The 21615-nt window shown below is 46.5% G+C and overlaps 2 protein-coding genes across 4 annotated transcripts; both read left to right on the top strand.

Moving 5' to 3' along the window:
- LOC115651607 (triggering receptor expressed on myeloid cells 2-like) lies at positions 1–10268 on the top strand. 2 transcript variants are annotated; one of them, XM_030562696.1, is made up of 5 exons: positions 1–608; positions 4919–5263; positions 7375–7429; positions 9758–9924; positions 10200–10268. In XM_030562696.1, the coding sequence occupies exons 1-5, from the start codon at positions 566–568 to the stop codon at positions 10211–10213; spliced, it is 624 nt and encodes a 207-aa protein (XP_030418556.1). In that variant the 5' UTR covers positions 1–565; the 3' UTR covers positions 10214–10268. The 2 variants fall into 2 exon arrangements, with proteins under 2 accessions (XP_030418556.1, XP_030418555.1); XM_030562695.1 differs by having other exon boundaries at positions 3–608; positions 7372–7429.
- Positions 10269–13115: 2847 nt separating this feature from the next.
- On the top strand, positions 13116–20245 carry LOC115650875. Of its 2 annotated transcripts, none has more exons than XM_030561412.1 (6): positions 13116–13278; positions 13990–14340; positions 15788–16108; positions 17363–17456; positions 17666–17740; positions 19792–20245. In XM_030561412.1, exons 1-6 carry the CDS (start codon positions 13236–13238, stop codon positions 19817–19819), a joined length of 912 nt encoding a protein of 303 aa, XP_030417272.1. In that variant the 5' UTR covers positions 13116–13235; the 3' UTR covers positions 19820–20245. The 2 variants fall into 2 exon arrangements, with proteins under 2 accessions (XP_030417272.1, XP_030417271.1); XM_030561411.1 differs by having other exon boundaries at positions 13118–13278; positions 17570–17740.
- The last annotated feature ends 1370 nt before the right edge of the window (positions 20246–21615 follow it).

The following is a 21615-nucleotide window of genomic DNA, read 5'->3' as shown; positions in this document are numbered from 1 at the left end:
GACTGCCTTATGTGATAAGCTTTTCTGTAGTTTCTTTCCAGTTGTGTCACTAAAGGACGAGCAAAGAGTCTGAATACAATCTTAGGGTTCTCTGTGGAGATCTCCAGGGCTGTATCTCAGCCCCTCTATTCCACCTTTCAAGATGTCTGGGTGATCTGCCTGGCAAAGCCCACCCTGAGATAGTCATGACATGATCTCCATCCATACACGGGAAGTTCACATCATGCAAAAGCTTGTCTAGAAAGCCTATTGAGAATGAAAAGCACCATCCCTTGGTCTCAGAACGCCTCTGCATCGCATGGTTTCCTCATCACATGATAACTCTTCTCAGGCTGTCTAGACCAAAGCCTGGTTCCCACTGGGCATTGCTGCTGCCCCAGTTTCGGCCAGTCAGAGAAGCATCTGTCCCTGGTACAATTGCTCAATCCGCAGGAGGGAAAGGAAGCCAAGTTCCTGTTCTCATTCCTTCCTGCAGAACAAGGAGAAAAAAGCTTTTCTTGGGCAAGAATCCTTTTTATTTTTGTTCAGACTCCCCGCTGCGCTGCTGGATAGGGGAAGAAGAGACATGGAAAAGCTCATGCATCTGATCTTATTGGTCTTCTTATCAGGTAAGAAGCATCCAACTCCTTTGTGTCAGGTTGAGGGGTAGGCGAAGGTTTGGAGCAATACTAACATGTCCAAACAATCTAGCATGAGTCATAGCTGGGACCATGAGGCAAACGCTGCACAGGACGCAAGGCTCAGCTGCTTGTTCTGGAGTCAGAGAAGATGATTCCATTGTGAACGTTCTTAAATGGACCCACACCCACAATTATCAGTGGGAGTGCCAATAAAAGTCAAAGCAGGTAGCTATCTTTTAAGGTCAAGATTAACTGCAACAGGCTTTGAGGGAGCTCAAAACTTTGCAGGAGGTGTTCTGCGCCCAGCAGGATCCAACTCAAGATTATTATCCTCAGCACTGAACTGAAAAGATGTAGATTCTCTGGGTCTGGGTCTCTGCTGTCTTGTGCCATGTGCAATAATTGCACCTGTGCAAAGGGACCATCATATGCAAGTATAGTGATTTGGTACCATGATCCACCCACTTCGCGTTCGCTGTGCAAATGACAATGTAAGGTGCAAAGCAATGGAGAATAAGCCCGCCTCCCTCCCGACCCATGCGAGTCCTAGAACATGTCTGGCAAAGAAGCCACAAATAGTATTGAAGCAGCAGATGGAGTCAAATGGAGCCATGGTAACATGCTTAGCGAGTGAACACGCGAACCACAGAGAATATACAAGCAGGAGGAGGAGGGAATGCATCCCATGACTGGTTCCCCTAGCCTCTATTGTTAGAGGGTGTTGATGGATGGCAGGAGAGAGATCACTTGATCATTACCTGTTAGGTTCACTCCCTTTGGGGCACCTGGCATTGGCCACTGTCGGTAGACAGGATACTGGGCTGGATGGACCTTTGGTCTGACCCAGTATGGCCGTTCTTATGTAGAAGGAGCAGGTAGTTTGGGGTGGGGGATGAGAAGGGCTCCTCTAACATAAGTCACTACACTACATGCTCTTCAGCAGCTGCATTCATGGTTTCATTCCCTTCCAGGGTTTGTGTTCTTTACTCTTGATTTTTTCCAAAGGACGCTGGAGATCCTACCACTCAGCTGCTTCCAGGGTGTGGCTGAGGTCTGTCAGGGAACCTGTGAGTCAGAGCATGAAACACCTTGGAAGAAATAACAAGCGCCTTTAACTGCACTCTCAGCAACTGAGACTGCAAAAATCCAGTTTGTGTGACTATTTACATGCAAAGTACAGCAGCTACAGTCCTAGTGGAAGCAAATAAGGCTTAACAGAGCAGACACCTCATTGGCACTCGAGGACCAAACCCCTAAATGTGGGAACTCAGGTTCTTTCTCTCCGGAGATTCCGGTGAGAGGAGTTTGGGGCAGGGGGAGGGAGAGCGAGGCATGAGGATATTGAGCTGACCACTGGAGATCATTTGATACATCTAGGTAAAATGGAAAAATATTGGGGAAAAAAAATTTATCTAGGTGCTTATCTGGCCTCCGTCACAACTGAGCATCTCACAACACCTTCCGTAGGCTGGGAAGCATTACCATTGTACAGATAGCAATTAAGGCACAGAAATGTTAAATGTCTTGCCAATGCTCACAAGGGGACAGTTTGTAGCAATTCTGGGAATAAAACCAGGGCCTATCTGAGTCCCACTCCACTGCCTTAATGTCAAGACCATCCTTCCTCCAGTCCCATGCCCATCCTGTCAGTTTCTTTCCTTTTTTCTACGGAGCCTGACAAACAAAAATTCCAGCTCTCCCATGGGAGGAACCTGGACTGGACTTCTCTTCCTGGAACACTCTGGAATAACCCAGGACCACATCACTTTGAGAAGGATACCTGAAACACGGTTCTTCCGCCTCACTCTCCTATGATATCCACCCATTCAAAACCTCTCTGCCTGGGAGATGGACAGAGAGAAGCTGAGCCCCTATCCATTATGACTGTCATCTATCTAGTGGCATTTATGTCATGCTCACCATTATTCTATGGGGACTTCTTGTGGGAAATAAGACACAGGAGTAGATGAACATCTGTAAGGAACAGCTTTCCCTCTCCACCCGGTTCTCAACCTCCTCTTCTCTAGTCTTGGCACATGCAGTCCTACCATCTGTCTGTCCCACCCTGTTTGTCTCTTGGCTTATGCTTAGATTGCCAGCTCTTTGGGAAGGAACCATTTTTTTGTTGTGTTTGTACAGCCCTTAGCACCGTGGGGTTCTGGTCCATCATGGGGGCTTGTAGGGTTTTTTTGCAATATACATCATAGTAGATGCATGTTTTACAAGCACCAGCTCTATTTCCATTACACATGGGCCACAGCTGCAAAATCTGAAGGAGTGGCCAGACTTTCCAAAATGATAGGGTGTTTGCAACCAACATTCTGGCTTGGGCTCATCTATGTCATCCTCAGTAATAAAGAACGAGGGAGGAGGAACACAGATAATATGCGATCTGTCAGCAGAATTGTTTTGAAAGATAAAGGCTCAGAGTTTTGCGTGGGACGTTACCAACCCTAAACTGGCAGTCTCTGACCAAGAATGAAATGGCAGGGACTGCTTCAGGTCAGAACAGAGGTGCACTGGGGTGGGGGTGGAACCCCAAAACTACAACAGCAGGGGGTTGCCGGTCAGGACTGAGGTGCATTGGCAAAGCAGTATATGTGATGCTTGCAAAACACCTGTCTTTATGCCTATTTTTTTTTTAGCTTAACATTTACTCAGAATATTTACAAATAAGAGAAGATGGTGCATCTTCCCAAACATTGTGGCATTCTTAATCATCTCAGTACAGGCGGCTCTGCGAAGCCCTTATAATATCCATCCCCAATGTATTTCTGTCTTCAGTTCTACTTAGAATTCTTCTGCAGCAGTTGCTAGTGACTGAAAAGCCTCCACCTAAAACACAGATTCCCCAAAATAACACACAACTTCCTTCTAAAAGTATAAATATCTCAAAAAATGTGGTCCCTTTGCATCTGCAGCTTGAAGAGAAACAGAAATTAGAAGGAACTCAAGAGAAACAGGAAAATAATCAAAGATCAGCTGCTCATAGGGCAGGGCTAGAATTAGCAGTACCCCAGGAAACAAAGCAAAAGGAGATTTCTCAAAACCACGGGTGTTAAAAGGTCAGTAACAGAACTAAGAATTAACCCTCCAACCACACAACTGGAGACTGGCTTGTGCCTGTGGATCTGATTCCTTTATACCAAGACCTCGTTGCACCACTCTGGCAGTGTAAAGGGGCCCTACAGTGGTTGTGAATTCCATTTGCATACCACCAGAGCAGGGCGAGGGGCCATTGGCGTAACTGCCAAGCAGACTCTGTAGGTTTAATCTTCCTCAGTGTCCAAGGAAAGACCCAGGTTCAATTTCTGGAAGTTTCTTGCTCCCTGGCCCAGCAATGTGATCAGCCCCTGGAGGATGAAAGTGCCTCACGTCATTGAGGTCAGCCTGGAATATCTGTGGTCACTTCTGACCTTGAACTCTATCACTATGGAGCGAGCATCTGACCAGGCAAGGTGAGGTGTTGATGAGCTCTGATTGGAGTCCAAGCAAGGCCATGTAATGTTCAACATCATGCAAGGAAGAAAGTGTGGAAGGGGAAGGCTTTTGTGGCATTTCAGGAGACAAATTCTTCCTCTGGGGAGATAAGAGCTCCTCTCTTCTCTCTCCCACAGGAAAACCCAGCTGACTGACGCATCAGTGGGGGTCAATAGGTAAAGACTAGAGAAGGCCTGAACCAAAATCCTGAATCTGAACATGCCCAAACTTTGGGGACTGAGGAAGGAGGGTGAGCAGAGGACAGTGATAAATGATTGGATGATGCCCTGTCATCTACAACAGTGGTTCTCAACCAGGGGTGTGTGTACCCTGGGGGTATGCAGAGGTCCTGCAGGAGATACACCAACTTATCTAGATATTTGCCTAGTTTTACTACAGGCACTAGTAAAGTCAGTACAAACTAGCATATCATACAGACAATGACTTGTTTATACTGCTCTATGTACGATATGCTGAAATGTAAGTACCACATTTGTATTCCAATTGATTTATTTTATAATTATATGGAAAAAATGAGAAAGTCAGCAATTTTTCAGTACTAGTGTCTTCTGACACTTCTGTATTTTTATGTCTGATTTTGTAAGCAAGTAGTTTTTGACTGAGGTGAAACTTGGGCTAGGCAAGAAAGGTTGTGGTAGTCTGGAAAGGTTGAGAGCCATCGATCTACACCACATTGCTACCTCCAAAAGAGATGGGGAATTACAGGTCCAAGTTGTCCTAGTGAGGACAAGAGAAGTGTGTGCGTCAGAAAGAAGATGTTTGAGACTGAAGTCAGGTTATCTTTTCTCTCCCCACAGAGCTGTGTGTGGCAGAGAACACCACAGTGGTGTATGGAATGGAAGGAGAGACCATCACCATCAGCTGCGCCTACAGTCCCAAGGAGAACAAGTGGAGAGAGAAGAGCTGGTGCAAACACGTCAATAAGACTGAGTGCCAGCACGTGGTCAGCGCCCGCCGCTTCTGGCTCCAGTTCCTGAAGAAGTGGAATGGCAACACTTCCATTGCTGACAACATCCACACAGGGGTCCTCACAGTCACCCTGGAGAGACTCCAGAAACAGGACGCCGGGCTGTACCAGTGCAAGACTGACTTCTTAGGAGAAGCAAGGACCTTGAAGAAGGTGAAAGTGGAGGTGCTGGGAGGTAGGTCCCCAGGCTGTGGTTTCAATACAACAAGATTTCATGCATTTTAATTTTTTGCATTACAGTAGTATCTACAAACCCCAGCTGAGATCAGGGCCACACTATGCTAGGTGCTGTGTATACACAGGAGGAAGAGACACTCCCTGCTCCCAGGGGTTTATAATCTAAGCAGACCAAGGAAGTGCTGCTATCCTCATTTCATAGATAGGTAACTGAGGCACAGAGAGATTAGGTGCCTTGTCCAAGGTTATCCAGGAAGCGTCTGTGGGCAGATCTAGGAACTCAACCCAGATCTCCTCGTTCCCAGTCCAGTGCTTTTATTACAAGACCATAGTTCGTCCTCTGTAGTCCTTGTGCTAATGCAGGAGGGGTGAGCTGAGAGGCAGAGCACAGCCTATCAGCCTGCAGCCATCCTCCTCTGCAACAGTAGGCCAGGGACACAGATGACTAACCACAATGTTTCTTTGCTAGTGAAATCTAGCAAACAGCTGCTATTCCCCCTAGCAGGGAAGACACAAGCACAAAGGGAAGGGGTTGCAGGTTCTTTGGAGGACAGGGTTAGAATTCAAAACAACCTTGATCAATTGAAGCATTGGTCTGAAATCGACAAGGGAAATTCAAGAAAGACAAGCACAAAGTACTTCACCTAGGGAGGAAAAATCAAATGCACTGTGGGGAACTGTCCAGGTGGTAGCACTGCTGAAAAGGATCTGGGGGGTTTAGTGCATCTCCTGTTGAATATGAGTCAACCGTGTGATGAAGTGGCGAAGAAGGCTAAGACCATCCTGGGATGTACCATCAGAAGGATTTTACATGAGACATGGGAGGTAATTGTCTTGCTCTACTTGACAATGGTGAAGCCCCGGCTGGAGTATTGTGTCCTATTCTGGGTGCCGCACTTTAGGAAAGATGGGGACAAACTGGAGAGAGTCCAGAGGAGTGCGACAAAGATGATCAAAGGTTTAGAAAACCTGATCTATGAGGAAAGGTTAAAAAACCTAGGCATGTTTAGTCTTGAGAAACAAAGTCTGAAAGAGGACCGTCTGAAAGAGGACCTCATAACAGTCTTCAAATACATTAAATGCTATTGTGAAGAGGACAGTGATAAATTGTTCTCCATGACCACTGAAGGTAGGACGAGAAGTAATGGGCTTAATCTACAACAAGGGAGACCTAGGTTAGATATTAGGAAAAACTTTCTAAAGATAAGGGTTGTTAAGCTCTGGAACAGGCTTCCAAGGGAGGTTTTTAAGAAAAGGTTGAATAAACACCTGTCATGGATGATCTAAGATTACTTGGTCGTGCCTCTGTGCAGGGGACTGGACTTGATGACTTCTCAAGGTCCCTCCCTCCAACCCTGCATTCCTATGATTCTGTGAAACCAATATTATTGCCCCATGTGTTTGATATGCACCCAGACTACGTAAATTTGTATACCAAGTGTACACAGCCTTGAGACTCCTGGCACATTGCTGATGTGGCCCTTAACGCAGTGAAGTTTGGACATCCTTGGATCCATGCAGTTAGCAATGGCAGGTTAGTCACTAGTGAGTAAGCCGCAAAATTCCATGTTACCAGGAATCAAGCTCTTCAGATACAGTCATAAATGTGGTGGTGACCTCATGTGTTTCCTGCATCTTCTCCTTTCACTTAATGGCCCAGAGGAATAGTCCCTGTACAGGAAGAGCAGACGAGTTTTACTCATGGCCTTTGTAGGCTAACAAGCATTCGCTATTCAGATTACAAGTGTTTATAAAATCCAAATGCCATGCTCGTCTTGAGAACACAGCCCGGAGTATCCAAGCCCGGGTAGCAGAGATGCCATGGTTTCCTAATTACTAGCAGGATACTCTTGTCATGTCAATGTCTAATGGGCCTGCAAGCCTGGAGGTTCTGGCCCAGATTCTTCTCTTATTTACTCCTGCTTTGCAGCAGTGGACCCACTGCAGTCATTACATGAGAGAGGTCCCAAACTTCACCTCTCAGCATTCACAAGGAGCCGGAGCAAAGGTGATAACCTCTGGTTATGAATAAAGATAATGTTTTCACCCCTCTAGCCATGAGGCCGAGAAGTTACATGGGAAGTTAAACTGCTCTGTTTCCATCAGCAGGTGTAATGGAGACCCAGGCACCAGACGAGCCCAAGGCTCTGCACAGCATCTCCAGGTAATCCTGCAGGCTCATTCTTGCACTGAGATCTCTGTAAGGAACACATCCCTGGGCTTAGTTTACCCAGCAACTGCACCAGCTTTAAAGCAGTGATGGGACTAGGGTATATCCCCCTGCTGGGTGTGACTCCTCTGCAGCGGCTGGGGGAAGCCAGACCTATTGCCCAGTAGGACAGGGTTACCCTAGATGAGCAGTCAGCGATTTGGAAAGAGTGCAGCAGGCAGGGAGAGACAGACTGAACCAATGAGATATGGCCAAGTAATAAGCTGGCTGGCTACAGCAGAGGAGAGGGCTGGCCGGATGGCACAGCTGTTTGAGATGTAAGCGCCTCCTTGTTTTGTTCTGTGTTTGCATAGCCCCTAATGCTTTGGGGTCCTGGTCCATGAGTGAGTCTGCTAGGTGCTACCATGCTACACATTATAATAATGCGATAGGAGAGCCTAGCAGATGTGGGGGAAGGTTGGCAGCAGCATCCTAGAGAAAGTGAACAACTGATGCATGAAGGATGGACTCTGCTCACTGACTACCTGAACCCACCATGGCAGAAGGATCAGTCTACTCCACCCCAATACCAGCTTTAAATACAAAAATCAGGGCTGGTGTAGTGAATGCACACATGGAAATTAACTTAACCCGTCATTACACCAACTATACAGAGGAAAAATACAATACAGATCCCTGTGGGGTAATTCTACCCCCCCCCCCCCGGGGGAGCTTCCAAGCGTACTCGTTGCTCTCAAGAGCAGCCTTCCAGCTGGGAGAGCTCAGATTGTTCTGACACAGAAACTGCCAGGCAGCGTTACAGAGCCCACACTTCCTATAGAATCCTAGAGAGGCTGGTACAAATCAAACAGAAAGAATGAATTCCAACAGCTGACTGTCTAATTCTCTTTGGTATATTTCACTGGGGAGTCCTGGGCTCTGAAACCCAGGTGGGGATTAGCATTTGACACCCCTCTGTGGCCGGGTTTGAAGATCTTTTTCCTTCCTCTCGAGCAGAGGTTCGCAATTTGAGGGAGGATGGAAAGGGGGAACATAAACAAATGTCAGGGAGACATGAGCACTGTGCCTTTTGCACCTAGCTAAATGGGGGAGGGGTAGCAGAACAGTGGGAGAGGGCTAGATGAGAGGAGGGTAATGACCCGGTATTGGAAAAGGAGGCATGTATGGAAAAGGTTGAGAACCACTGCTCCAGAGGAGGAATTTGATTCGTTTCCATCAGCTGCCCTTGCCTTCCCGGTCACCGTTCTGCCTTCCAGATGGCTAATCCCTGGAACTCATGGTTTCTGTCTTGACCTGTGCTGATGCCCTGGTGTCACTTGGTGTGGAATTTTCAAAGGCATGAACAGCAGCCAGGCACCCAACTCCCATGGGAGTGATGTTCCTAACTGCCATCTGTGCCTTTGCTTATCTCCCCCAACAGTCAGAGTGGTGAACAACTTCTCGAGTCCAATCAGACTCTGAGACCCTGCTCTTGCTTCCAGTGGAGTCAACAGCAAACCTCCCATTGACTTCCGAGAGCAGGCTAAGAGCTGCAATTCAGCCAGGTGCCGAATATCCTGGGTTCAGCAAGGTGAAGCTGCTCGGCATCTTGCAGGGTTGGGCCCTATGAGATAAAACTCTACCGCTAGGAGGACTGTACAGACAGCGGATGACAAAATGCGGCCCCTGAGTCCGTTCAGACCTCAAATGCTTGGCCTCCATTGATCACTCCCCTCTTTTTAAAGGCTTCTACAACTACAAACTATTTGGAAGCTGTTAAACTTCTGTGATTTTATATTTTATTAAATACGGTGCTATATTTATTATGATTTCACACTGGATTAAAGGTTCAGCTCTTTACTAATGTGATTGTATTGCAACCCTGCTTTTGGATGAGAGGCCAAACCAAGGTCCTGAACATCTGTGGCCAACACAAGACTAAAGGATAGGCTGTGGCACCCTGTCCCACCTCCAATATGAGGTTCATGCTGCCTTCCTGCATGAAATTCTTCATCTCTTCCTGATCCAAAATTATTCTTTGGAGTTGTCGTGTGTCTGATAAACAGCTGCTGCATTCCTGCCCAGAGCTGGCTGCACTTCAGCAGTTCCTGTATGTCATTGTTTATCCATTAATGAGATTCTTTAGATTAAAGCTATAGTTTAGAACAAGTGTAATCTTTGCAGCCTCCCATGTGTCCCAGGATGCGTGGGCAGGAAGAATGAGAACCTTCGATAGACAGTGATTGTCTTTGGCTTTCTCTGTTACCAAAATATCATTAAAAGGTGGAAAACTTCCTTTCCTAGTTAAAGCTAAACTGTTGTATGTGTGGTTTCCCATAACAGCCTTCCTGAAGCCCATTTCAATGCATTCGTCTGCATCATTACGGTACTCCTGGTTGCTAAATTCCTGACAGCCTTACTGATCTTTACCATCACCAGCCGTCAGAGGAGCGGAGCCATGAGGGAGGGGAGCCACAACCTGAATCAACACCAGCGCCTTCCACTCTCAGGTGATCTCATGAACTTTCACATGACAGAATTAACCCGAACTGGGAGACACTCCACTATGCTGGGCTACAGATCTAGGGAATCAAGAGGGGAAAGAGCCCTGGGGAACTGGAATAAGGTTCCAGGGCAAACTTTGCTGCTTGCTAAGGGAGAGGATAAATGCTGAAGCTAAATGAATGTGTAATGAGCCTGCCATCCGTATGGGAGGTTGTCAGCAACCGTCTCCATTTCTTATCTCTCATCCACTTTCTAATCAGTGTTCCTCTTCCATTTCCAGTACAAGAGAACTGAAAGGATGATGCAGGTAACGCTTGGACAGGATGGGAGGAGGAAGAAAAGGATGGGCGGAAAAATAAAGAACTCCAAGAATCTGTCCAGCCAAACTCCCAACTCCCCCAGGAAAAACACACATACATGTAGCAATGCTGCACAGACGTGGACAGGATGAGAAAGTCTGCTTGGTTTTTCCCATGCCCGCATGTCAGATAACCTTTGTTTGCTATGCCAGGCTTTGCCTGCAAGGCTAATGGAAAATGCTTCCCTGCAAAAGAAACCAAAGATGCAGCATTTGGCAGTGCATTCACCTAGTGCACGAGTGGGACTTTCACTGGCATATCTTAGCAGCCACAGTGTGTCTCGGGTTCAATCTACAGAGGGTGCAATGAACTATGTGAATTACTCATCCAGGTGATGCTAAATAAAGGGCATTGTCGTGTCTCAGCTCTCCATGTGTCTTGTCCTGATTCACTGAAACTTAGTGTTGTAATGAAAAACTAGCAGTTTTACTAAATGTGTCCAGCCTGGCTGGATGTTTCCAGAAAACCAGTTGGATGCTCCCCATGTGTCCAGAGAGATACCTTACCCAAGGGCAGTAGTGCACTGGATCGGGTAATCTTGGGCCATCTCACTCAAACACTCCCACTACATAAAACAAGTCCAGGAATCCATTGCAGGGCTGAGTTAGCATTTAACAACACAGAGTGGGAGCAGAGGGATGGGTTAAAACTGTGCTTTATCAGTTATATTCTGCAGCTAGTAACTTGTGACAGCTGAGGATACCTCTCTGTGTTTCCCCACAAAGCACAGAGGTGGTCAGTGCTCTAAGGTTCACACTGGGTCTGAACATAAAAGGAATACTGCTACCAGGTGTCAGTGGTACCACCCTAAGAGTTAAAAGAGAATTTTCTCTCTCACCCTATGTATATGCTGCAGTCAGAGATGAGATGTGTAGTTTGTGCAAACATACCCGTACTCACTTGAATCTCATTAACACGTTAATAATAGCAGTGAACATGTGGAAACATGGGTTACAGGGTGGGCTGAAGAAACCTGCCCAGAGACCCTGGGTATATACTTGTATTGTTAACCTGCACCGAGATCTATGCTACTGTGTCTTCACTGCTGTTTTTAGCCACATTAGCTTGATTAAAGCTAATACATGTGTCTACCTAAGCTGCAATCACACCTACAACTGCCGTTTAGACATACCCGGAGACTGAGACCTTTCCCATGGTGATAGAAAGCCTGGTGCTCTGGTTGCCACCTGCTGCAAAGGGGCTTGCTGCTCTGCCATATCAGTGTGCAGCATTATCCAAGATGCTTATCTGCACAGTCTCCTCCCCAGAGGGCCAGAGCTGAGAGCCACCTAAGTCACATCACCTCAGAGAGCAGCGCAAACACAGTGCCAAGGGACAGAAACGACGTTGTCTCTGTTCAGGGGGAATGAGGCCTGTCATAAGGATTCTCACAAACAATGTACCAGCATGGGGAAACCCCCTTGGAGATAGTCCCAGTATCAGAGGGTGGGGCCTATCCTAGAGCGCCTTCCTTCTACTAGACCAAGTTTCCTCCCACTGAATTAGCTCACTCCCTGAGGTAATTCTGTCTGAGCTCTCTCAAGGAATCCAGGGAAGCAATTTCCAGCAGTTTCATTTTAAGCCTTCTTAACATAACAAAACAAAACAAAAAACCCTCACCAACTCTTCTCATACAGTCTGTGCCGACCAAGGAGTCCCTTCCCCAAGCCTGTCCCTCATGCCAGTAACTCTTGTAACCAACATTTCCTGGCTCGTACCTCCGAGCCTCAGCAATAAAGGACTCCACGCAGTCTCCCGTCTGTCTGTCTGGTTTCTGGTGCAATTCCTCTTTGCAGTAGCTCCAGCAGCAGTCCAACGGGCTCGCAGCCCCTGGCCCCTTCGCTTCCTGGAGGGTGTTGTAGTCCTTTCTGCCATTTCCTGTTGCCTTTTTTTTTTTTAAATATGGATCAGCTAATTACGTTCCAGCTGTTTCTCAGGTGCAGTGAGCAGGGCTAATCGGCCAGCTAGCCCCAGGCCTCTGACCCTAGAGGAATGGCATCCCTTACACCTTCACACCTTGCTTAATGCAAACACAGACAGAGGTTTGTTTGAAGACACAGTTCATTGGGCTCCTTGCACATCGTTACCAACAGTCTCCCAGGTTCAGGTGCCAGCCACGTTCTCCAGGGAGCTTCTGTCCAACGCAGAGCCTTTGTGGATCATTTTCCACATGCTCAGGTTCATACAGGAGCAGAACACACTGACTCTCACCTCTTTCCCATTGGGTGAAGATAAGAGGTGCAACACAGGGCTCTCTCTGAAAGGTGTGGTAGGCAACCATAGGCAGTGCCATCAGTACAGCGTTACAAGGAAGCCAACCAAACTACCCTCCATTGGCAGAGCTGGCTGGAAAATTTCTGTTTCACGAAACATTTTGAAGTGAGATCATGGCACTGCAAGAGGGTAGTGGGAAACACCTGGTCTCCCTATACACCAGCTGTCCCAAGCTGATGGAGAAGTTCTTTCTTCGCTGTGAAGTTGAGAACAGCCTCCTGACCATCTGAAACACCTTGATGCCCCCTGACCCTGCCTAGTGGAGATGGGTGCAGGAGAGGATCTGGCCCACACTGTGTAATACAGAAACTAAGAGTTAACAAACTAACATGTACTGATGTTAAAAATGTTATTTGAAGCTATAACCATCCTCTTGCCCAGCTCACTATGTTCAAGTGTCAATAGCTAAGCTGTTGTGCTTTTTTAAACGAGAAGCAGCTGGTAGTTCAAATACACAGAAACACAGGCACCCACCCCAAAGACTAAATTGAGGGATGCTGCTCCAGTTAAAGAATTTTCCCAACAATTCCAAACCGACACTGTCACTCCAGAGCAACACGTGACAGACAGCGACAAAGTGAGTTCACTTCCTACCCGTGAGGGGAAATTCATCTTCACAGCACCAAAGACGCCTGGAGGCTGCATTCCACGTCTCCAAGACCTAAGCCACTTCTCACTACAGGATGAGCCGCTTCCCAACCCAACTGCTACTCCTGGCACTAACAGGTAAGGCACCAAGAGATCAGCCCTCCCCTCCCGTAGGCACAGAATATTCTGTTTGCTCTTGCATTCGTAGCACATTGCACTTGTTTGCTCTTGCGCTTATCATGTTGTCTGGCTGCAGGCAGCCACGGAAATTGGGCTTCCAGCTATTTGTGATGGCAGGAAATGCTTGGCCTGCTGAATCTCCATATTTTTTTCCTCAGTAATTGCATATTTTAGAGAGAAAAGAAAAGCCATCAAGTGGATTTCAGGGGCACCTCAAATTGTGAAAACAGGCTAGAAGGGATTCCTTATCCAAACCCACCTAGGAATTGGGTCCTGTTAATCTGGAGAAAGCAACAGAGAATGTGCTATAGCGAACACTCCTACACTGACAGAGGGGTGGACTAGACGGTGAGACAGGTGCCAGTTTACCAGACTGTACCAGAAAGAGCCAGCCTAGCTCCTGATTAGTTGTTCACACTCTAACCCACTTTAAAGACCGGGTGATGTAAGCGCCAGAGTGGAGCAGAGCATGGACCATTAAATGGGAAGGAGACAGCTGATAGGCACTGGCGCTCAGGACAGAGGCTCATTTAGGCAGGGGTAAGGAGCTTAGAATAACAGTCACAGCAACCTGAAGTAGTCGCAGGGATGGGGCAGGACATTTGTTAAGAGCCACTGTCCCCACAGGTCATTCTCACACCTAACATCAATTTGTTCTTTCCTTGGAAGGGCCCTGCCTTGCAGGAAAGGACCTGGAAATGGTGAGAAGAGTGCAGGGAGGCGCACTCACTGCAGTGTGTCACTACAACCAACACAAGTATTCACAAAGGGAGAAATTTTGGTGCAAGGAGCTGTCAGACTTGGAATGCCGCACCATAGTCCAGAGCTCCCCCGCAGCGGGAAGGAATTCTCTAAACCCTCCAAATGCAAGGGTCAGCCTAGAAGACTTGGGAATTGGCTGGATTTCTGTGTCCATGACGGAGCTCCGGGTAGAGGATTCGGGAATATACTGGTGTGGGGTTTCCGATCATATGAAGATTATCCCATTGAAAAAGATAAAAGTGGCAGTATCTTATGAAGGTGAGCTACAGATCAGTGAAGAGCAGGTGGGACATAAATCAGCTCAAAGCTGGATATTCCAAATTAGAATCATGCACCATTTCCAGTCCTGCTTCTAAATAAAACACATTCCGTGTGGACAGAGCGATGGTTAATGTATTTTAATCCCAATTGTACATCTACTTAGAGAAAAAATGTATGTATCAGATGTATGTATATATTTAAATGTGTGTGTGTATACATAAACACATGCACACAAACACACATATACACGTATCTATGCATCACATGCTAGCACATACATAGGTAGAAACCAGAGCTGCCTGGGAAAATTTTTTGCCCTATGAAAACTTTAGATTAAAAAAAAAACAAAAACGTTTTTCCACTGTTTCTCAAAACACCACAAACAAAGGTGTTTGACTCCCTTAAAACTGAATATTTTCTGTTATGGGTTGTTGGATTTAAAAAATCCATATTTTTCCAGGAAGGTGAAGATTTTTTGCACATATTCTCTGTTTCACACACAGCCATTTTCCATTAAAAACAAACACTCCTTTTAGACAGAAAATCTTTGGCCAACTCTAATAGAAACCCCATGACATGGAGATACATCAGTCCCAATTTCAAGTCCTGGTTACCATTTGGAATGACCAGTAAAAACAGGGCCGGCTCCAGGGTTTTTGCTGCCCCAAGCGGCGGGAAAAAAAAAAAGCCACGATCGCAATCAGCGGCAGTTCCACCGCACTGTTTTCTTCTTCGGCGGCAAGTCCTTTCCTCCAAGAGGGACCGAGGGACTCGCTGCTGAATTGCCACCGAAGAGCCTGATGTGCCGCCCCTTCCCCTTGCTCAGCTGGTGCCTGGAGCCGGCCCTGAATAAGAAGGATGGTCAGATCAGCTGCTAGACATCCCAGACTCTGGGACATCTTCACTTATACCACCCCCACCCCGTTTAACAGCTGTGTCTTGTTACTGCAGGTGAAAGGTGGTGCAACAGCAGCCCTGGAGCCTTATCCTTACACACAGGGGAGGCCCAACATGGTGCAAGCCTCCTCATGATCCCCCAGCCCTGCACTGGATGGTTCCCCATTCTAGGGACAAGGGAGGCATCCCCTCTGCATGGCTCATTCAGTCCTTGGCTCCTCGGATGCTAAGACTGCCAGCAGCAGAGGACCCCATTGTGAAGGTGCATTTTCAGAGTGGTGGCAGCATTAGCAGATGCTCAGGGTGGATTCAGGGCTGCCCCATGGTTATTGTTTGCAGCTTGGATACTGTGCACAGACAATCCTAGGATATATTTTCCTTGAGCTGGGAGAGATGATTTCTATGTCTTTTGCAAGGTCCTGTTGGGCTGGAGTTTGGTCTGATCCTTTGTCTTCCCATTTAGATGCAGGGGGCATTTATAGATCTGCAGGACATGTCTCTTTCCTTCCTGCTCTCACAATAACCAGTCACTGGTTTCTTTCTCCAGCTCCCATGAGGCTATCTGCCAAAAAAGGAGGCTCCATCTCCCTAAATTGTTCTTATTTTGTGATGGACAACAGCAGAAGACCTAATAATTTTACCTGGTGCAAAATGATAACCGCAACCAGATGTGAACCTGTCGTCAGCGTTAAGTTCGATCAGATTGTTAATACACAAGGAAGGACCAGGATAAAGATCGACCGGTGGAACAGAGTGATTATAGTGACACTGGTGGCGCTCCAGCTACGTGACTCGGGGGACTATCATTGTGAGACCCATCTTCAGGGAAGTACCGTGCTACTGAAGATGACCACACTGAATGTTTTGCGTGAGTTACTCAAAGAAAATTGGCCCTCCCTTAAAAGTCAGCAAATGTGGTTACAGGCCAGAGCTCAGATGGGCTCCTCAGAGGAGGGAAATTCCAGGAGACAAATGAAAAATTCCTGAATTCACCTGTTCAGGCTTGTGATACCTACTAGTCTTATCTACAAATTATCATTTATATTGCCATGTGTTGTGAGTCTTGGGTAAAAGCCAATAAGAGCTTTAAAGAGGATTGGCCTTCACCCCCAAAATCCTGACTTTTTTGAGGTTTAAGGCTGAGTTTGTGACATTTGAGTTTTGCTTGAATTAACTTTCAGTATATGCATTAAAAGGGTATCGATCCAAACTGGGGTGGGTGAAATACGAACTGAGCTGAATCCTGACCAAATCTCAGAATGAACACAACCCTTGGTCGAGGTTCATGAACGCTGCACTTTTATTTGATATTCCTCCTTTTCTGCCCTTTTCACTTTCAGCCAGTGCAGGAAGCAGAAACACAGAACAGGCCATAGGAACAGTCACTCTTGAGGAGGATCCAAACTGGGTGGAAATGGACTCCTCACAGGAGGATGTCCTTCCCCATAAAATCTCCTGCCTAATAATGCAAAGAGGTTCAGCTAAGCATCTGAGCATTTGGATCCTTATACGAATGGGACCTCTGGCCCTGCTGAGGTTTAACCAGCAGTGCTCAAAATTTTGCTCTCATCATACCCGTGCTTTTATCTGTCATACCTAAGGTTCTGCAAGGCACTGAGGCCCCAGTTTTTCAAAATAATTTAGGTGCCTAACTCCAACTGAAATCAATGTGAGTTAGGCACCTAAATACCATGGAGGATCTGGGCCTGAGTGCTCTGGAGATGAGGGAATTTAGCATCTCCTAGGAAGCACTTAACAAGCTTGCAAGATCAGGTGCACAGAAATTAGAGATTACATAGCCCATCTCTTCTGGCAATGCTCAATGATTCCTGTTAGTAGGTTTCTCTGGTCTTTCTCCAATCTCGTTTTAATTATTTCATTTGAGGAGCTTCCACCACTTCCCTTGCAAGATTGTTCCAAAGACCAAGAGACCTCACTCATAGGAATATTTTTTGCTGGTAAATGGCGAAAGGATAGGGTGGATTTCCACAGGAAATTCATATTACATGCTTACTGCTAACAAACAAGTTAACTCTGTTCTTCTTATTCCTCATGACGAGGACATGGCTACAGAGGAAGGTTCACTTGTACTATCTTCATCATGGGGTGTGTTTATTTCCAGAATCTTATGATAGGACAGCTTTTTTGACTACATCCTGTCCCACTGACAACATAGAAGCCATCCTCCCAACTGCTTCCAGGAATGATCAGCAGAGGTAAAGACAGAAAGAAAACAATTCAGGCTCAGCAAAATGCAAGATTCATAGTAAAAGGGTGGAAATCAACTTTCCCAGTTAACCCTAATTGTTGTGTGTGTGGTTTCTCATAGCTGGTATTCTGAGGTCAATCTCAGTGTTCTCTGTATCATGACTGGATTGCTGGGCGCTAAATTCCTGACAGCACTCCTGATCTTTATCGTTGCCAGCAAAAGGAGAAGCAAAGCCACAGAGCAGGAGAACCATGGCCAGCCGGAACAAACACTAGCTCCTCCCACTCACAGGTAATCTCACCAAGTGTATACGGGGTGGGATGAAGCCCCACTGGGAGAGCGTTCCCCAGCGCTGGGCCCCAGAAATAAGCAAGGTAGAGGAGTCTGGAGAGGATGAGTAGTATGAACTGGGAGTAAGGCTGAAGGATATATCTTAGCTGCCTGTCAAGGAAGACAATAAAACCTTTGAGAAGCTAAATGTAGCAATAACTTCTCATGGGTCACCAGTTGTGTTTGATCTGACAGCAGAGACCTTGATTACTTGCACTAAAGGAGTAACTCCATTAGCTGGCGGCAGTAGTAGTCTGTTACGTCTATGTGGACCAAGCACTAGAAGGTGATGCAACACACACTTTGACTCATGCCCCTCACGTAACTGGCAAAAAGCGAGTCATCAAACACATTAATGATATTAACAAAGGCAATATTGTAAGAATAATTTTAAAACATACAGGTGACTTTGATAGATTGTGGGATCTCTCTTCCAGGCCTTTAATAAAAGTCTTTCCAGGTGGAGAATGTTTGAAGATTTCAAATCCAGTGGATCTGAGTGAGCTAGAGGTGCCACTCAAACCTCCAACCCTGCCACAATGGCAAAAGGACCCTTTAACCTGTGACAAAGGGAGCTGAGGATACCAGCAACACTTAGAATATCCCAGATTTCCTTCCTTACTTCCTTCAGGATAAACAGTATTTACTAGGATCTCAGATTGGTCTTTCAGGTTTCTCATGCAAACTGTTTACTCTGTTGTGGGGTGAAGGGAGTTTTCCTCTCTAGGGGGTGAAAGGTCTGTTCGTTTGTCCTCTGGTCCTTTCAGTCCTTGGCCTTGCTACTGAAGTAGCCTAGAAAGAGGCCATTTAGTGCAATGCTGGTGACAGTTTTGTGTGTGGAGGAAGTGGACACCTGTCCACTCGACACTGAAGTGAGATTCACCACTCCTTTAACAAAAGCCAGCGAAAGTGAACAGTTTCAATCAATGCAGACCTGGGCTGGATTCAAACCAGCAGCCTAGAGGTGAAACCATCCCATTCCCAGACTAGTTACACCAAGGAGAAAATACCTAGGGGCAAAAGGGACTGAAGGCATGGTGTTTGGCAGGAGGGAGATGATCAGTCTAGTACCTGAGCCAATGCGCACTGGGAACAATTTACAGGGTACAATGGTCTGTTTGTAGGCTTGGCAGAATTCAGTTTTTGTTCTATCATTTTAACAGAAAATATTGATGGTTATTTAAGCTTTTTTAATGTTTATCTATTTAAATTTTCCCTGTTGCAGGAAATTATGGGGGAAGCCAGACAGTAATTATTTAATGACAGTAAATGTTGAGATTCGAACAGTTAACGCTTTGTCACAGCTGAAACACAAATTGTCAATATCACATGTCACAATATACAAAGTAAATATCCTCACATCAAACTGTGATACATTCTCATGCAGCGTTTTTCTTACTTTGACTATCTGTACATTTAGTTGATTATCGATGGAAACATTTTTGCATTGGCTTGTGTGCGTATGATGAAACCAACATTTACTGATAAAAATCTAATCCCTGTTCATAGCTCAGACATGTGATACTAAAGTAAAATCCACTCTCGTGTTTCAGATCACCCAAGCTAGTTACGCTAAGGAGAGCCGAACACCACCACAGATGTGACTGTCCCATTATCCACACCATAAACCCTGTTAACTGCAAACATTACTATTTGTATTCTGGTGGCACCCAGAAGCTCATCATGAATCAGAGCCCCCTTGTGCTAGGTGCTGTACAAACACAAAACAGAAAGATTTTCTCTGCCCCAAAGAGCTTGCAATCAGAGTAGAAGACAATAGACAAGAAATGCATGCAACAGGCTGAGGGAACTAGGTAACGGTAAGACCATACTGACCAGCCTGATAAGCAGTGGTCACAGTCCTGATTTACACTGGCACCAATGGAGACCTACACTTCAAATATGGGTGGGGGGCAGAGGCATGTTTTCAGAAAAGCAGACAGCTCCTTGAAACCAGCATGGATTCTTCATCCCTTACTCCATACCTAACCAATTTCCTGTTTTGTTTCCAGGACTAAAGCAAGGAAAGGAAAACACTAGTAAGACAAGGATGTGATGGAAGGAAGAGAAGTAGGCAAAGAAAAAGAATTCCAAGAGTCTTTCCAGCCAAGCTCCCAACTCCAGCACTTATACATATACATGCAGAGATACTCACACAGATATTGACACCTGCAGACACACACCTCCTTCGGATGAGAAAGTTCTGCTCAGTTTTCCCAGTGCCTCCAGCCATGACAGATAAACCTTTGCTTGCTAAACCCTGTTTTACCTGCAAAGCTAATAGAAAATGTCTAGGTGCAAAAGGAACTAAAGATACAGCATTTGGCAGTGCACACACTTAATTCCGGAGAGAGACTTGGAGTGTTGCTTCTGAGCCATCAGGACCAATGTCCAGGGGCCGCAATGGGATACATGCATTACTCACACATAGGATGCTAAAATAAAAGGCATTGTTGGGCGTCAGATTGACAAGTGTATTGTCCCAGTTCATCCAAACTCCGGGTGTGCCCACACTGCAATCAACAGTGTGACGGCAGCACACGTAGGCATACCCAAGTTCACGTTGGTCTAGCTAGAGCTGGTAAGAATAGCAGAGAAACTGCAGCAGCACGAGCCGTACAATCCCCCCAGGACCCTGGGTATGTTGAGCTGCTAGCCCAAGCTGCTGAGGATTCGCTACTCTTGTGCACTGGGCTTGAGGAACATGGAGCTATTAAAGTCAGCAGATACCAGTGACAGAATGCTATGGGCTACATTTCTCTCCCTGATTCAGCAGATTCCTTTCCCACCTTGATAATTGTACCATGCTCTGGATCCCATTAGCATGGGCCCCTCCGGCTTATACGGGAGCAGCACATGAAACAAGTGGCCAACTTAGCCAGGAGACATCCACATCCTACCCACTGGGTGATGAGACAGGAACAGCAAGGGCTCCCTCTTAAAGGGGCAGGACGTAAGTCAAACCTGCAGGGCTCATTTCACAGCCCTAGAAGGGAGACCCCCACTGCAGCCCCTGTAGATTGCGAAGATCTGATGGAGACTTGGGGTGGGGAGGAAGATAGGGTAACCAGACAGCAAGTGTGAAAAATTGGGATGGGGTGGGCGGTAATAGGAGCCTATATAAGAAAAATACCCCAAAGCTGAGACTGTCCCTATAAAATCGGGACATTTGGTTACCCTAGAGGAAGATCTGAGGACAGCAGGGGCAAAAATCACCTTATTCCATACGTTTGGGAGCTTTGGCAACTCTGTCTCACACACACTGGGGGTGGGCAGGGAAAGTCCAAGGAGAGACCCCAAAATCATGATTTTGTGGAGGCTAACTCATGGTTTTTGAGCCTGGCAGTAATGCCCATAAAAGCTAGGTACTGTTTTTATTCTCTAAACGCTAACCCACAGCTCATTTCATATGGGTTTGAGGTTTTCTGCCTTGCAATCATGGAAGAGAAATCCAGGGCCAGGCCAGGGGCTGTAAGGAAAGAGAGGGGCTGTTTGCTCGCAGTCTTTGGACTCAGGGAGGGTGAATCCTGCAGGTTTCCTACCTGCAGCAGCTTGGATCTTTGAGGACAAGAATTTCAGCGTTGTTAGCTAAGCAGCTGCACAAGACAGAACGATGGGCTTGGAGCTTGCTCACTGCTCAGGGTCAAAAGGCTTGTTTCCTGATTTCACAAGAAATCATGCTGCAAAAATAGGGTAACCCAGCTGTGGACTTTTTTCCACTCTCTTATTGCGGTGCCATCGGCATGTGAGTTTGACTAGTCACCGCCCCAAAGCAAAGCTGAATCTAGCCATCCTGGGAAAGGATCTAGTTACACAATGCAAAACCCAGACACCAG

This window comes from Gopherus evgoodei, chromosome 4, assembly GCF_007399415.2.
Source record: "Gopherus evgoodei ecotype Sinaloan lineage chromosome 4, rGopEvg1_v1.p, whole genome shotgun sequence".
Classification (NCBI taxonomy): domain Eukaryota; kingdom Metazoa; phylum Chordata; order Testudines; family Testudinidae; genus Gopherus; species Gopherus evgoodei.
Note: the sequence above shows the minus strand (reverse complement) of the source record. Positions and strands in the feature narration are given on the sequence as shown.